The sequence below is a fragment of the Cyprinus carpio genome, chromosome B7 (genome assembly GCF_018340385.1).
Source record: "Cyprinus carpio isolate SPL01 chromosome B7, ASM1834038v1, whole genome shotgun sequence".
Lineage (NCBI taxonomy): Eukaryota > Metazoa > Chordata > Actinopteri > Cypriniformes > Cyprinidae > Cyprinus > Cyprinus carpio.
The window spans coordinates 5,767,351-5,783,177 of NC_056603.1; the positions used below are offsets into that span (position 1 = coordinate 5,767,351).

A 15,827-nucleotide genomic window follows, 5' to 3' on the forward strand; every position below is an offset into this window, starting at 1 on the left:
GAGGAAGAATGGAGACATGAAAGTACGCGTCCTTCAGGTCGATCGCTGCAAACCAATCCATCGGACGAATGCATTCGAAAATGCGCTTGGGCGTTAGCATCTTGAACGGGAGTCTGTGCAGAGCTCGGTTCAAAGCACGCAAGTCCAGGATTGGCCGTAACCCACGTGTCTTCTTTGGTACTATGAAGTAAGGGCTGTAAAAGCCGGACTTCATGTCGGCTGGAGGGACCGGCTCTATCGCGCCCTTTGCCAGCAGGGTCGCGACCTCAGCGCGCATGACAGGGGCATCTTTGCCCACCATCGTCGCGCGGACACCCCGAAACCTGGGGGGGACGCCGGGCGAACTGAATCGCGTAGCCGAGCCTGAGCGTCCGGATGAGCCAGCGGGAAGGCCTGGGGAGCTCTAGCCAGGCTCCCAGAAAACCGAACCAGCGGGGTCAAGGGGACTACAGGCGTACCCACGGTGGGGCAGCGTGGTGGAGCAGACAGCCCCAGCATGGGAGGCATAGCGTCCCTTAGCGGGGGCGGAGTGCGGGCACTCGTCTGACTCCAAGCAGCAAAGAGGGCATGAGACGGCGAAGCGTTCTCGAGCCGGCTTTGCATGGAAACTGGCAAGGGGAGAGGAGAACGAGAGCGGCGAGGAAGCACGTTGCCAACTGTCGTTCGTGGCCTCTTGGGACCCGGAGGTAGAGGAAACAGCTCTTTTAGTGAAGGTTTGGGTAACAACGGCCGCAGGGCCAGTGGCGGAACAAAATGAAAATGAGAACAAAGGATTCTCCCCCGGCCCTCCTCCGGGGGAAGGAGTGGTCCTGCTACCATCTCCTGACGAGCTGACATCTCCAACTCCGGGTCGCCCGTCTCAGGAATGCCGCTTGGCCTGGCGTTTGGCAGGCTTAGGGGCAGAGACGGGTTGCGCCGCCCTTCTGCGGCCATCTCCTCGCTGCGGCCGGGGGTGAAGGCTGCTGCTGTGGCCGAGCGGGAGTGGAGGAGGCCACAGGGGGGCGCCCTCGGCGACGAGCAGGCTGCGGCGGCTGCGGCGGCTGCGCCGGCGGCGGGGTGAAAGCAGCAGTGGGCCGCCGGGGCAGGATGTGTCTGATGGCCTCAGACTGCTTCTGGGCGGCAGAGAACTGCCGGGCAAAGCTCTCTACTGAGTCACCGAAGAGGCCATCCTGGGAGACCGGGGAGTTGAGGAGCTGAGCCCGATCAGACTCCCTCATATCTGCCAGGTTCAGCCATAGGTGGCGCTCCTGGACCACCAAAGTGGACATCACCTGACCCAAGGAGCGCGCAGTGACCTTCATCGCCCGGAGAGCGAGGTCAGTAGCAGTGCGCGCCTCCTGCAAAACCCCTGGGTCAGCACTGCCCTCGTGCAGCTGCCGGAGCAGCTTGGCCTGATAGACCTGAAGTGAGGCCATGGCATGCAAGGCAGAGGCGGCCTGGCCCGCAGCTCTGTAAGCCTTGGCCACAAGAGTGGATGAGAACTTACAGGCCTTGGAGGGCAGCTTGGGACCACCACGCCAAGCGGAGGCGCTCTGTGGACACAGTTGCATCGCAACAGAACGCTCCACCGGGGGAATCCCAGCATACCCCTTGGCCGCCCCGCCATCGAGGGCAGTGAAGGCGGAGGAAGTACCAGAACGGTTTCGGACAGTTAAAGGTGCCTTCCATGAACTCGTTACTTCCTGGTGCACTTCCGGGAAGAAAGGAACCAGAGGGGGGTGCTGGCGATCCGCATGAGCAGCCCCCAGGAACCAATCATCCAGCTCAAGTCCGATGCTCTCCGCTGCCCGGGAAAGCACGGCCGTCAGCTCGGGATCGGACTCGGACAACGCTGGCACTCCCAAGGGAGGCAACGCAGCCGAACCCTCATCTCCCGAGGACTCAAGCCCGCCTTGTGATGCGGCAATCGACATACAGTCCTCTTCGCGAGCACCGAATGAGATGTCAGGAGCCTGAGAGGGTCCAGCAAACTCATCCGGAAACTCAACCGGCTGCGGCGTATGTGAGGGGGGTGTGGTCCGAGGAGGTTGGCTTGTCGGGGAAGCCCACACAGTAACCCTCAGATCACCCTGGCCACCAGCCGAAGTAGCCCTCTTACAAGAAGAAGAGCTAGAACGGGGTGTGGCAGAGGGGACTCTATACCTTTTAAGGTAATCGAGTCTCAATCTCATGGTCATGTCCCCGCAATGAGAACATGAGCCATCCACGAACGCAGTCTCAGCGTGCTGAAAGCCCAGACACGTGACACAGCGATCGTGACCGTCACGAGGAGCGATGTATCGACCGCACCCAGAAACGCACGGGCGAAATGACATCTTTAGAAAGACGCAAATCGGCCCGTATCTCTTTTTGTGAAAGAAATCTTGCTCTTTCAGAGGTGTTGAAGCACTCAGGGGAACGCGGGAGCTGTCGCAGGAAACCCAGATGAACCGCTGAATCGCGCCGTCACACCAACACCAGCTCTTGCTTGTAACACTCCGGTGATAGCAGCAAGCGATGTGCTCGGCTCCGAAGCGAAAGCTTGAATGCGAGTTGCTCGCATTGCTCCTTATATACCCGCTTTGCGGGGCGGAGCTCGCGATGCAAATCCCGCAGACCAAGGTACTTGTGTACCATTGGCTCGTTTTGTACCACTCGAAGGTGATTGGGCTCTCGGGCGAGATCCCATTCGTAACGTTGAACGTGACCGACTGAAAGGGAACTTTGCTTTATTTACTGTGTGTCTTACCCTGGTAAATACGTGCTGAAGTGGCGTGAAGACCGACGAGTGTAAAGACCATCGACTCTACCTGCGCGACTCCACCGAGCAAGGACAGCGACAGGGCACTTGAGTATTGCTTTTCTTCCTTTCACTTTTTGTACAACTTGCCCTCAAATACTTAGTTTGGTCACTTGTAGTCACTATGTGCTTTCTGATCTCTACTATCACTACTAACACTCGGAGAGCACGCTATGTACGTCGAAGAAAGGCCTGCCCGACAAATCTAAGGCCTGTCTCTCTGACCTCTACTACTACGCTCTCTATTCCAGTTGGTCTCTGGAACTGCCAGTCTGCTGTTAACAAAGCAGACTTCATTTCTTCTTTTGCTACTCACTCCGGTCTCAACCTCATGGCACTGACTGAGACTTGGATCAAACCTGAAGACACTGCCACTCCCGCAGCCCTCTCCACTAATTTCACTTGTTCCCAAACCCCTTGTACGACTGGGAGGGGTGGAAGTACTGGTCTCCTTATATCGAAATATTGGAAATTTGATCTTAAACCACCACCTACAGGTAACGGTTCATTTGAATCACATGCTGTTACTGTAACCCACCCTGTTAAAATCCACTTTGTGGTCATTTATCGTCCCCCAGGTCAATTGGGAAACTTCTTGGAGGAGTTGGACGTGCTGCTATCAAACTATCCTGAAGATGGTACTCCTCTGGTACTGCTTGGTGACTTCAACATCCACCTAGATAAACCCCAGGGTGCTGACTTCAACACTCTGCTCGCCTCATTTGATCTCAAGCGAGTGTCTACTACAGTGACTCACAAATCAGGCAACCAACTGGACCTCATCTACACGCGCTGTTGCTCAGTGGACAACTCTTTAGTTGCTCCACTGCACACCTCAGACCACTTCCTCATTACTTCTAACCTAGCACTTACTCCTGAAGCGACACACACTCCAACACGGGTCACCTTTCGACGGAACCTATGCTCACTCTCTCCATCTCGCCTATCCTCTGTGGTTTCATCCTCACTTCATTCACTCTTGCACTTTTCATGCTCTGGACACGAACAGTGCTACTGACACTTTTTGCTCCACTCTAACCTCTTGCTTGGACAACTTTTGCCCACTGTCGTCTAGACCAGCACACAACACCCCATCTGCCCCCTGGCTGTCCGATGTTCTCCGTGAACATCGCTCTAAACTCAGGGCTGCAGAGAGGAAATGGCATAAATCAAGAAACTCTACCGACCTCAGTGTGTATCAGTCTCTCCTCGCTTCCTTCTCTGCAAACGTCTTCACTGCTAAAACATCATACTACCATGACAAAATTAACAACTGTTGTGATGCTCGGACACTCTTCAAAACCTTCTCTTCTCTTCTTAATCCTCCTCCACCTCCTCCTCCATCGACTCTTACAGCTGACGACTTTGCAGTTTTCTTCACAAATAAGACAAGAACCATCAGTGACCAATTCTCCATACCGCAGACTGAGGATAACTTCACAACGACTAAAGCACACTTTCTCTCCTCCTTCTCTCCACTCTCAGAGACAGATGTTTCCAAACTTATCCTGTCCAGTCATCCTACTACTTGCACACTGGATCTGATCCCCACTCACCTCCTTCAAGCGATTTCTTCTTCAGTCATACATTCACTTGCTCACATTATCAACTCCTCTCTTCACTCTGGAACATTTCCCTCAGCATTTAAGCAGGCTCGGGTAAGCCCACTGATGAAGAAACCATCTCTAAATCCAGCACTTCTAGAAAACTACAGACTTCTTCCATTCATTGCAAAGACACTTGAACGAGCTCTCTATGTTTCTTGTACAGAACAACCTCCTGGACAGCAACCAATCTGGCTTCAAAAGCAGCCACTCAACTGAGACTGCCCTGCTCTCGGTTACTGAAGCCCTGGCGACTGGCAAGAGCAGCTTCAAAATCCTCAGTACTCATTTGGCTGGACCTGTCTGCTGCTTTTGACACCGTTAATCACCAGATTCTCCTGTCCACCCTCAGAAAGATGGGCATCTCTGGAACCGCACTCCAGTGGCTTAACTCTTACCTTTCTGATAGATCCTTCATGGTGTCTTGGAGGGGTGAAGTTTCTAAGTCACAACAACTTGCTACTGGGGTTCCTCAAGGCTCAGTACTTGGACCACTTCTCTTCTCCATCTACATGACGTCATTAGGATCTGTCTTTTCCTATCACTGCTACGGTGATGACACTCAACTCTACTTCTCATTCCAACCAGATGACCCGACGGTAGTTGCTCGCATTTCAGCCTGTCTGAGTGACATTTCTAGCTGGATGAATGACCATCAACTTCAGCTCAACCTTACTAAGACTGAACTGCTGGTGGTTCCAGCTAACCCATTGTTTCATCACAACTTCTCTATACAGCTGGGTTCGTCAACCATAACTCCTTCCAGGACAGCCAGGAACCTTGGAGTTGTGATGAATGATCAGTTAAGCTTCACAGACCATATTGCTACAATTACCCGGTCCTGCAGGTTTGCCTTATACAACATTAGGAAGATTAGACCCTTCCTGTCAGAGCAAGCCACCCAACTTCTTATCCTAGCTCTTGTTCTCTCCAGACTGGACTATTGTAATGCTCTCCTGGCGGGCCTTCCTGCATGTACTATCAAGCCTCTGCAACTGATCCAGAATGCGGCAGTGAGGGTTGTCTTCAATGAGCCAAAAACAGCTCATGTTACTCCTCTCCTCATCAGGTTACACTGGCTACCAGTAGCCACTCGCATCAAATTCAAGGTACTGATGCTTGCCTACAAGATGACCACTGGCACGTCGCCAACATACTTAAGCTCATTAGTTCAATCTTATGCGCCCTCCAGAAGTTTGCGCTCTGCAAGTGAACGACGCCTTGTGGTGCCATCCCAAAGAGGTTCAAAATCACTCTCACAGAGCTTTTTCCTGGACTGCGCCCAACTGGTGGAATGACCTCCCGATCTCAATTCGAACAGCTGAGTCTTTACTCATTTTCAAAAAAAACATCTAAAGACTCATCTTTTTCGCCTGCACTTAACCAACAAATACTAGTACTTACCTTTTCTTTTTCTTGTCTATCATATTCTTAAAAAAAAAAAAAAAAAAACCCTGGCTACGTGTTCTGTACTAGACTAACTGAGACTTTTCATAGCACTTGTATACCGTTGTTGTTCTCTTGTTGATCTGATTGTTTCTATTGTTCTCATTTGTAAGTCGCTTTGGATAAAAGCGTCTGCTAAATGATTAAATTTAAATTGCAAAATCTATCTTTTGGTACTTTTTTACTTAAGTACATACAAAATCGAGTACTTTTGTACTTTCACTTGAGTAAAATTGAAAAAAGGAGTACTTTTACTGGAGTAATATTTTATTATACTTATCTGTACTTTTGCTCAAGTACTTGATTTGTGTACCTCGTCCACCACTGCTCATTTGATATCATTCCTTCCTGTTTTTTGAAACAACTCTTTAAGACCTTGGGACCCAGTCTTCTGTCTATTGTCAACAAATCACTTAGTTTGGGGACCATACTAGTTGATCTCAAACATGCACTGTTAGTTCCATCTCTCTCTCAAGAAGCCAAATATTGACCCTGGAGTTCTTGCTAATTATAGGCCTATCTCTCATTTGCCTTTTCTTTCTAAGATTCTCGAAAAAGTTGTTCAACAACAAAGTTGTTTTGTTAAAAAAACTCCATCTATGAAACATTTCAGTTAGGATTCAGAAATTTTCATAGTACTGAGTCGGCTTTATTAAAGGTGTTAAATTATATCTATATGGTAACTGACCAGGGTTATAGTATTGTAATGGTGCTGTTAGATCTTACTGCTGCATTTGACATGATAGCTCATAATATTCTTATTGCCCGACACGAGTCCTATGTGGGCTTGACGGGAACCATTTTAAGTTGGTTTAGTTCCTATTTAAAGGACTGGAGGCTCTCAGTTCGACTAGGCACCCACATGTCACCAGCTGCTAACCTCCCATGGGGGGTCCCACAGGGATCAATACTTGCACCAACACGTTTTTTCTCTATACATGCTCCCTTTGGGTTCTATTTTCAGGAAACATGGTGTCTCGTTTCACTTCTACGCTGATGATACCTGAATTTATGTGCCACTTAAACACTCTGATAGTAACACCTTTGACACTTTGTTGGCTTATATAAAGGATATCAAAATCTGGATTTCATAAAATTATCCTTTTTGGTCCCACTAGTGGTGTTATTCTAATATATTTTTTTAGTAATTTTTTTGTTTCATAAGACAGAAAATTTGTTTGTTAAATTATGTGTTTTGCTTGACAGTGAGCTGAAACTTGATAGTCAAGTAAATTCTGTGGTTAAATCTTGCTTCTTTCATCTCCATCTTCTCTAAAATCAAGACTTTCCTCACTTTTCAAGACTTTGAGAGAGTTATTCATCTTTTTATATCATCACGTTTAGATTATTTTAACTCACTTTATTGTGAAATGAATACCACTACCTTGGCCCGTCTTCAGTTGGTCCAAAATGCATCAGCAAGACTCTTAATGGGCCTATGTAAATTTACCGTTATCACTCCTGTCTTAACTTCTCTGCATTGGCTGCATGTGCATTTTAGAGTGGAGATTAAAATCCTTGTTTTTGCCTTTAAGTCTTTAAACTACTTAGCTCCCTCATATTTATCTGAACTGCTTTCCTTACATAACCCCTCTCGAGCTCATAGATTGGCTAATCTTAGATTGCTCACTTGTTCCTAGTTTTAAATTAAAGAAAAGGGGTGAACGTGCATTCGCTATATAATTTATTTTTATTTATTTATTGCTGTGATTCTTATTTATTTGCTTCTTTATTTTTTATTTTTTAGTTGAAGTAAGACAATTATTTAAATTCTATTTGTAATCTACAAAACAAAAATTCTCATGTAAAAAATAATATTAGAAACTATTTTTGATTTTATATATATATATATATATATATATATATATATATATATATACGAATGAAAACATGTGGAACACAACATGTTCATATGTTAACGTACTGAACTACAGCTGTGGTTTTTCTGCTGAGAATGTGAGAACTGACTTCACACATAAGCTAAAAATTACACTGAGACAAACTGGCTAAAAATAATTAGGAAAAAATGACGTTAATTCTGAGAAAAGCATGAACATATTTTTTTTTCTTCTTTTTTGGCAGCTGTCACTTGTTTGATATATTGTGTTTAATGCAGTGAAATTCAGTCATTTTTAAGTGTGATTTTTGGAATCTATTTTCAATAAGAGGAACAGAAAGAATGAAAGTGATTGAGAAACTTGTGTGAGAAACTATTTAAAAATACAATACCATACAACACCAAACTCATATTAACACAAATACATCTGATTGAACTGAACTGCTGAAAATAAGAAGAAAGAGTATCACATCATAAACAGCAAAAGCACATGTCCACAGAGCCTCCATCTTTCACAAGCAGCACAGATAAATGCATGTTCTCTGAAACTCTGTCTCTGATCCACACGTAACATATCATCACATTAATCTGAACAATAAAGAATACGATAAACAGCAAGATTCACAGAGCCTCCTACACACAAACATTAATTTATCTTCAGCTGAATACTGTTAATAACAGAAAAACTGAAGATAGAGTAGAATATAATGAAATACTCACAGAGCATGAGAGGCAGTGCACTGGACCCCATACTGACACATTAACAGACTGTTTTAACAGTGATGTTTGCGCTAAATCAGACACTTCCTGTGTTTCAGAGTTCAAGAAGAGATGAGGGAGGAGACACAACTCTACACAGAAACACAAAACAGGAAGAAAAAGAGATCCATTCTAAGATATTTTGCTGCTCTTTCAGTGCATGCAAGTTGTTAAAGCTGTTTTTCTTCTTGAAAATTGTTCTCACACTGCATTATTTTGTTGTTCACAGCCAGAGCTGCACACATTACAGACAGACCAGTGAATAAAGTAAAACCATGAGGTGAATAATGTAGGCCTGTTCACGTAAGTCCTGCTCTTATTTGAGTTATCCTCATGTCAACAATAGCAGCAGCCCGGTTAATGACAACTATTTTACTTTTGCACAATGATTGAGATAATGAACAAGTAATCCAGTGTATCTGTTATTAAATTCTGGCAGAAACCTCTCACTAGAAATGTTGCTTCACCGGCTGGTATTATTGCTGCTTTACTGTCAAATAAAATATAAGAAAACAGATACTCTGATATTAGACAGGGTTTCTAAGAAGGGGAAGTAAATAAAATTGCTGGGAATCTTTTGCTCTTGTGGTAATATTTTGAGGTTTATGAAATTAAAGATGCAGAATAAGAATAACTATCTTCCCCGCTGTGGTTAAAACTATAGAACAGAAAGAGCAGAAGTCAAACTACAATCATCAGCTCAGCCTTTATTAGGCCTCTTAACACTTCTGTCATTTTCTCTCTACACGCAGCTTCTAAAGTTAGCATTGAACAAATAACAACCTGTCTTTTATTTATTTTTTTAATTCATTTTTTTACTACCTAAGACCTATAGATCTATAAACCACACCACTGAAAGAAGCGTCTGCAGAACTGGCTTTGACTGTTAACGCTGAGGGATGTTTCCATTTTTATTAGAGATGGGACATTTGACACTGAGGCTCTAAAGCCTTTTTTACTCTATTAAAGCAGACTGGTTCGAAAGACTGTGTCGAGGCTTGTATAAATCTCCATGATCACATGACCGATGAGGTTTACATTTACATTTACATTTAGTCATTTTGCAGACACTTTTATCCCAAGCGACTTACAATTGGGGGATACATAAAGCGATTCTTCTTAAAGAGGCAAACAGACACAGGAAGTGCTAGGAATACCAAGTTTTAGACATTGTTCAAATAAGTACAAGCTAGAAAAGGAATAAATAAAGAAAAAATGCTTGGTGTTCCCTCCCTTCTTCATAGTAACATAGTAACACTTTCATGTGTGGACAATGATTCTCAGAATGAAGGCAGCTGCTATTGCTGAGTATTGCTTTTGTGCTGAAACTGGAATCAACAAGATGTGTGAATCGTTTGAAAGTGGCTGCTATAACTGCAGCTGACCACTAGATGTCACTGGTAGGGTCTGTCTTTGAGGCTTCGAATCTTTTTTTTTTTTGGTACAATCACGAAAAAGCCACAAAAGCAGTGTTGCAAAGTCTGCAGGCTTCCCGTGGAATTGGGCTACTTCAACACCGTTGCCGCAGGCTGTTTTTCATGTTTGTGGGTTTGAAGCGACTCCAATAACATGATATTTATCCCTTGGAATGCGAATTTTAGCAGGGGGACCCCACCAAAAAAATGTGTATTTTACCCCCCCGGAACCCGATTTTTAACTGGAGACCCCTTCGAAATGTGATTGGGCTAGTTTTGCAACCCATTCTCACTCCTAAAGCGCCAAAAACTGACGCATGGTCAAGCGCCTCTAGCGTCACTATGAAGACGCCAAAGGCGCCCCTCGGCGTCGCTATATCGACGCACTAGGACCTACATTGCTTTCAGTGGGAAACTTTTGGCTTCAGTACTCAGACGCGAAGGGCATGAGATGTTTATCGCTATGAAATCACGTTCAAGAAGTCTCATTCAGTGCACATCGCGATATTTGCCATCACTTTGCATTTGCCACAGGTTGGGTGAGTAGTAGTTAATACGCTCATTTAATGTCTGTTATAACATGTATTCTGTCTTCTTTATTAATGAGAATAGCGCCGTATGTTTACTCGCTGTATTATATCGGTCATCCGAGTCTGTCTTTGAGTTTTATTGTGTTTAACTAAATGAACACAGCTGCTAACTGGGGTGATTGAACTCTATCTGTCACGTGACGTGCTATAGACCTTGGATCAGTTTTATATTCATATCAGGTTCAAAGATGTAAGTTGTATTTGTAGTAAAATCATGGTGACCACGACACGTACAATAGTAACAAATGAAATTTGAAGTTAAAACCCAGGAACGGGACATTTACCATGTTTTTTACCACAGTAGCTGTAGTTTTACTATGGTATAGCAATAGCACAATAATCACCAAACCAACTATGGTTGTACAACTGTAATGGTAGTGTTTTGATGTGCTTTTATATGACAGATATCACAGTAATCACATTTACGGTACCATGCTTTTAATACCTTTTTATGTAATTAAAACATATTTTTTCCCATCTTGCAGTTCATTCATATCAGTTTATATCTTAAATATTTATATTTAAAATCCCCCCCCCCCCTTTTATTATTTTTATTTATTTTTTTTTAGCTGAAAAGACCCAGTCAGTCAGCCCAGTCGTGTTTGTGGAGAGGTATTCCTTCAGAAATGGAGAAGACAGAAAGCTGCGGAGGCACACATTTGCAGAAGTAAGTCTGTGTTAGTTTTACCTTTTTATCAAACTGCTGTTATAATTTGCACAGCAAACTCTTGCACTGTCCAAATACCCACACTTGCCATCTTTGCACTTGACCACTTGATTACTTATCTGACATATTTCCTGTATTTGGCCAAGTGTTCGAGTGAGCATGAAGACCACAAGTGTGTGTCGAACTTTTCATGACCAGGGGGGTATTCCAGAAAGCAGGTTATGTGACATACCCGGGTATGTTTAAGAGTAAGTAAGCGGATAACCTCAACTTTCGGTTCCAAAAACGGAGGTAACTTTCAGGGTATGTTAGTAGTCATAGCAACTCACTCTCTGAACTTAACCTGCTCCGGAGCAGCTTCTGTTCCAGGGTTAGTTCACTTCAGCGAGCCTTCAGTGGGCGTGACAGATAGCGCACAACATTATATAATATTACAATATGTAATATAGCTTATTATATATATATATTTATTATATTATTATTATTTTATTTTTTTTTTTATATATGTTAATGAGGAAGCGCTAATATATAATAAATAAGGTAACATTATTCTAATATGATTATTTCTTTTATTGCCATATATAAGAGTTATCTGTATAAATTATAAAACACTATGACAAGGTAATGTTTAACTTATAAATATTTATTTATTTTATTTATTACATGTTATATTATCTCACACATGGATTTTCTATAATGTGTAAATTCTAAATCAAAATACATATCTGATATGACTTAATATATAATTAGCATAAAACAAAAATATAATTCACATTCTCAAGGATTAAAGATTACATGGAAAAAAAAATCACGGTCATCAATTAGGTGGCGATATACACTAAGCATGTAAACAACTAATGAACAAAAGAAGAAGAAAGAAACAGCGTGGCGCGCTTTTTCTTAGCGTCCGTTTCCATAGTGACTCGTCGATTCGTCGCTCTGTTGAGAATGTCTTGAGTCTTAACCAGGAACATACTCTGAGTTAAATGAACTTACTCCCGGACGCGTTTTTGGAACCACATACCTCGAGTAAGCAAGGTTTGGGGTTAATCAACCGAGAGTTCAGGGTTTAGTTCACGGTAAGTTAACCCTGCTTTCTGGAATACACCCCTGATGGCAGTGGTTCCCAATCCTGGTCCTGGAGAACCCCAACACTGCATGGTTTTGGTGTCTCTCTTGTGTGACACACACTTTTGAGGTCTTGGAGTCTTCACTGATGAGCTGATGAGTTGAATCAGGTGTGTTTGAAGAGGGAGACATCTCAAATGTGCAGTGTTGGGGTTCTCCAGGACCAGGATTGGGAACCACTGCCTTATGGCACACATTTAAGTGTTTACAGAGATTTTTTTATTTTTTTTTTAGTTTCAACATTGCATTTTAAAATAAACTTCTAAATGTCTTTTCAATAGTCCCTATTACAGATGACAATTTAATTTGTGGTGCTTCTAATTAAGTGATAAAAAAGCAATTGCAAATGATGTACAAAATAAATATACTTTTCTGTGCACCAAGAAACTGTGCAACACTTTGTTTACTACCAAATTATTTTTAATATCTAATTATTATTATTAATATTTCACATACATTGGAAAGGTTTCTGTGACCAGATCAATTACACTACTGATAACAGTCCTTTAAGCATGTAATCATTTTTAAAATAATTCATATGAATATAGCTTGCTATTACTGACTTGCTTTTAATAATAGATGCATTTAACATTTAATTATACAGCATCTTTACAGAGGCTGCTTTTATGGTCTAAAAAAAAAGTTGCATGTAATGTAATAATATTTCCTTCCTTTCTGTCTTACAGGATTGTTTGCAGATAACGCTGTCCTTCTCCATCATGCACAAGGACTCACCTCTTTAACTCTTTATCCCACACACATACAGAAATGGTCCCTGGATCAGTGTTTAGACTTTGCAGTGGTTTGATTTTTGGAGAAAATGCAACTTTGTTTTAGTTATAAGCTTATAATGAATACATTTTGACCTTCCAGCAACCCATATACTGTATACAGAACCAGTGATGAAAAACAATAGTTGAAAATAGTATTTTCGTATTGATAAAGCATTGTGTTCTCTTTTTCAAGCTTCATACAGTAAACTTTACTTCTGGTGCTTTTATCATAAAAAAGCATCAGTTCTCATCAGGAGTTTTAGTAAAGGACATATTCATGCACAGCCATCCCCTAGTTCCAGTCATGAAGTGAATGATGTTATTGTCAGAGTTATATTTCTGCATTTTATGTAGCAGGTGTTTGTTTTCCTGAACACTTTATCTTTCTTCCATTGTTCAGTGTTTTTTTGGTGCTGTGCTGATAGAGTTTTATAGATGATATTGCACACTTGACATGCATGTCTTCATGGTGTTATTTTCTGAGTTTGAAACAGTGTGTTGTATCACTTTTTGGTCAATTTAACTTTTAAGAAAATTGATTTTTCCAGTGTTCTCTGAAAGACTGTATCTGTATATTCTGTATTTACTGTTTTGCTGTTTTTAATAAAAGTATCTGCATAATGAAAATAGTTAACGTTTACAACATAACTGCCTTTTTATTCTTCATAGTGGCAAAAACGAGCTTGGTGACAGAGGATGCAGTGCAGTAATTTGGGCACTTTGTTTATGAATTTGTTTTTTCTTTCTGTTTTTATTCCTAGAGTTCAAATGTTAGAGCATGGCAAATCACAGAAACACAAAAGTGAATAATTGTATAACTTTAAAACACAACGTAACATACAATGTAAATGTTAGAAGCTCATCATTTGATTGTTAATGCACTTGTCTTTGGACAAAAAAAAAAAAAAAATTATATTTAATGAGAGGAATCGGTTAGATGGGATCCGACTGCGAATGCTGGGCATGTGCACATCAATATTGGCCAATTTTTGTCAAGCTGAACAACAATAATTAGAGCATTTGCATTATTGTTGGAGGAAGGTGTAGACGTTAATAAAACACAATCTAATAGGTAGCAAATTTTATTGATTGTTAACCAATCTATCCCTTCAGCCGAAAAACGGAAGACATTTGTCATAAATGACCATAAATGGTTAAGGAAGTGTGATGCCGCTGTTCAGCTTTGATGTCATTGGCTGTGAATTTCCCTTGTCACCGCAGGACTGTCTGTGGTTGGACTATCTTTTAACCCATATTAAACAGCATATCGTGTTAAAAAGTATGTTTTGCTGCTATTATCACATTAGTAATATATTAAGTCAACAATGAAGTGTTGCTATGTTGAGAAAAATTACCTCTTCAGCGAGATCCTAACCCTAGCCCTAAGCATAACTTCAATGAACTACAAAGGAAAGCACCAAGTTTTCCCTTTCCATAGATAGAACGACAGAGGCTTGTGGGTAATGTAGTTTAAAACTTTTTATTAACGAAATGAAATAAATAATATATTTAATGGAAAACTGGATATCTAAATATTTTCATTGTGTAAACCTCTATGATATAATTGAAAGACAGAGTGAAATTTGGTATTTTACAGTGAGCAATATTTAAAATGCCTTTATGACACCTTTCCATTTATTTCTGAAAACTGTGCCCAACATTATTTTTATCAGCATAGAATAAGTAGTAATCCTGCCGATTTTCTCTTTGATACGTTAATTGGTCTCTGATTTACAGCCATTTGAAATGTACAGTTTTTGGCTCTTCCGGGGGGTGCTACTGGGCCCCGGGGGTAGAAGGGCAGTAAAACCTACATGTATGTATTCTCCTCATCATGGACAACAAACTGAGCTGAGTCACATTTATATCTGACAGTTTTCACAGTTCACCCTTTTCTATTCTTATGTCATGGCTAGTATAGCTTTTGACGGGACATTGTGAGGCCATCTGATGAAACATGGAAAAATTAGAAAAAAGTGATTTAATAATAAAAATAATAGATTATTTCTTTTATTTTTGAAGTAAACGGCAATAAATATAATGGATGAACCTGCAACAACTTGCCGTTATCTATTCCCTTTCCGTGTTAAGCAGTAATCAAGGACAATTTATACACATTGTGATACTTCACTTATTACACAAGGACAAATTCATGCAGTACTAAGTATATATATATAAACTAATTAGCAAAAATCAGTGTAAAAAATGTCGTCCTCACCCCCTTATCTTGCTCCTCACGTGCTGGACATTAGTAATGTGCATGCTCTTGGTTTTAATGCAGTACAAGGTCCATGTTGATTATTCCTGCTACATTCTCAGTTATTCCTCAAGTGTTTGTAGCGATAAAGCCCATGGCCCATGCATCTTGTAATGCAAAATAATTCATCTTGTAACTCCCTTTATTTCACAAAATAAATGGCATATTTGTTACTAAATATATACAATAATAACTTTCTGGTGTATTGTTGTTCCCAATGTCATTAATCTGATCAAAAATGTTTATGTCTTAAGTAAAAATAATCCCGGTAATTAATAACGTATTTTTTTCAAGTATAAAATAAACACAAATGAGCCTACCTAGTTAAAATTATGAATTTACCAAGAATTTTCAATACACAATATTCATCATATAATTTTATATTGAAGCATAGACTATAAAGTTGATAAAGTAGCATCAAGACAAATGCGATTAAAGGAATTTAATGATGGTTATTAAGGATTTATTTTTTATTATTATTTTATATTTTTAAGTTGATGAGTATTGGTGTTTAATTGATAGTTAAAAGTATAAATAATCCATCCAGTTGATTGTGATAATGTTATACATAT

At 41.3% G+C, this 15,827-nt stretch overlaps 1 protein-coding gene across 1 annotated transcript in view; it reads right to left on the reverse strand.

Moving 5' to 3' along the window:
- The window catches only part of LOC109076006 (titin-like), a 74,830-nt gene extending 66,392 nt beyond the window's left edge, over window positions 1–8,438 (reverse strand). The window contains exon 1 of the mRNA XM_042726801.1: window positions 8,387–8,438. Within this exon, the coding sequence (XP_042582735.1) occupies window positions 8,387–8,417 (31 nt within the window). The 5' untranslated portion in view covers window positions 8,418–8,438. The remainder of the gene's footprint in view (window positions 1–8,386) is intronic.
- Between the last annotated feature and the right edge of the window lie 7,389 nt (window positions 8,439–15,827).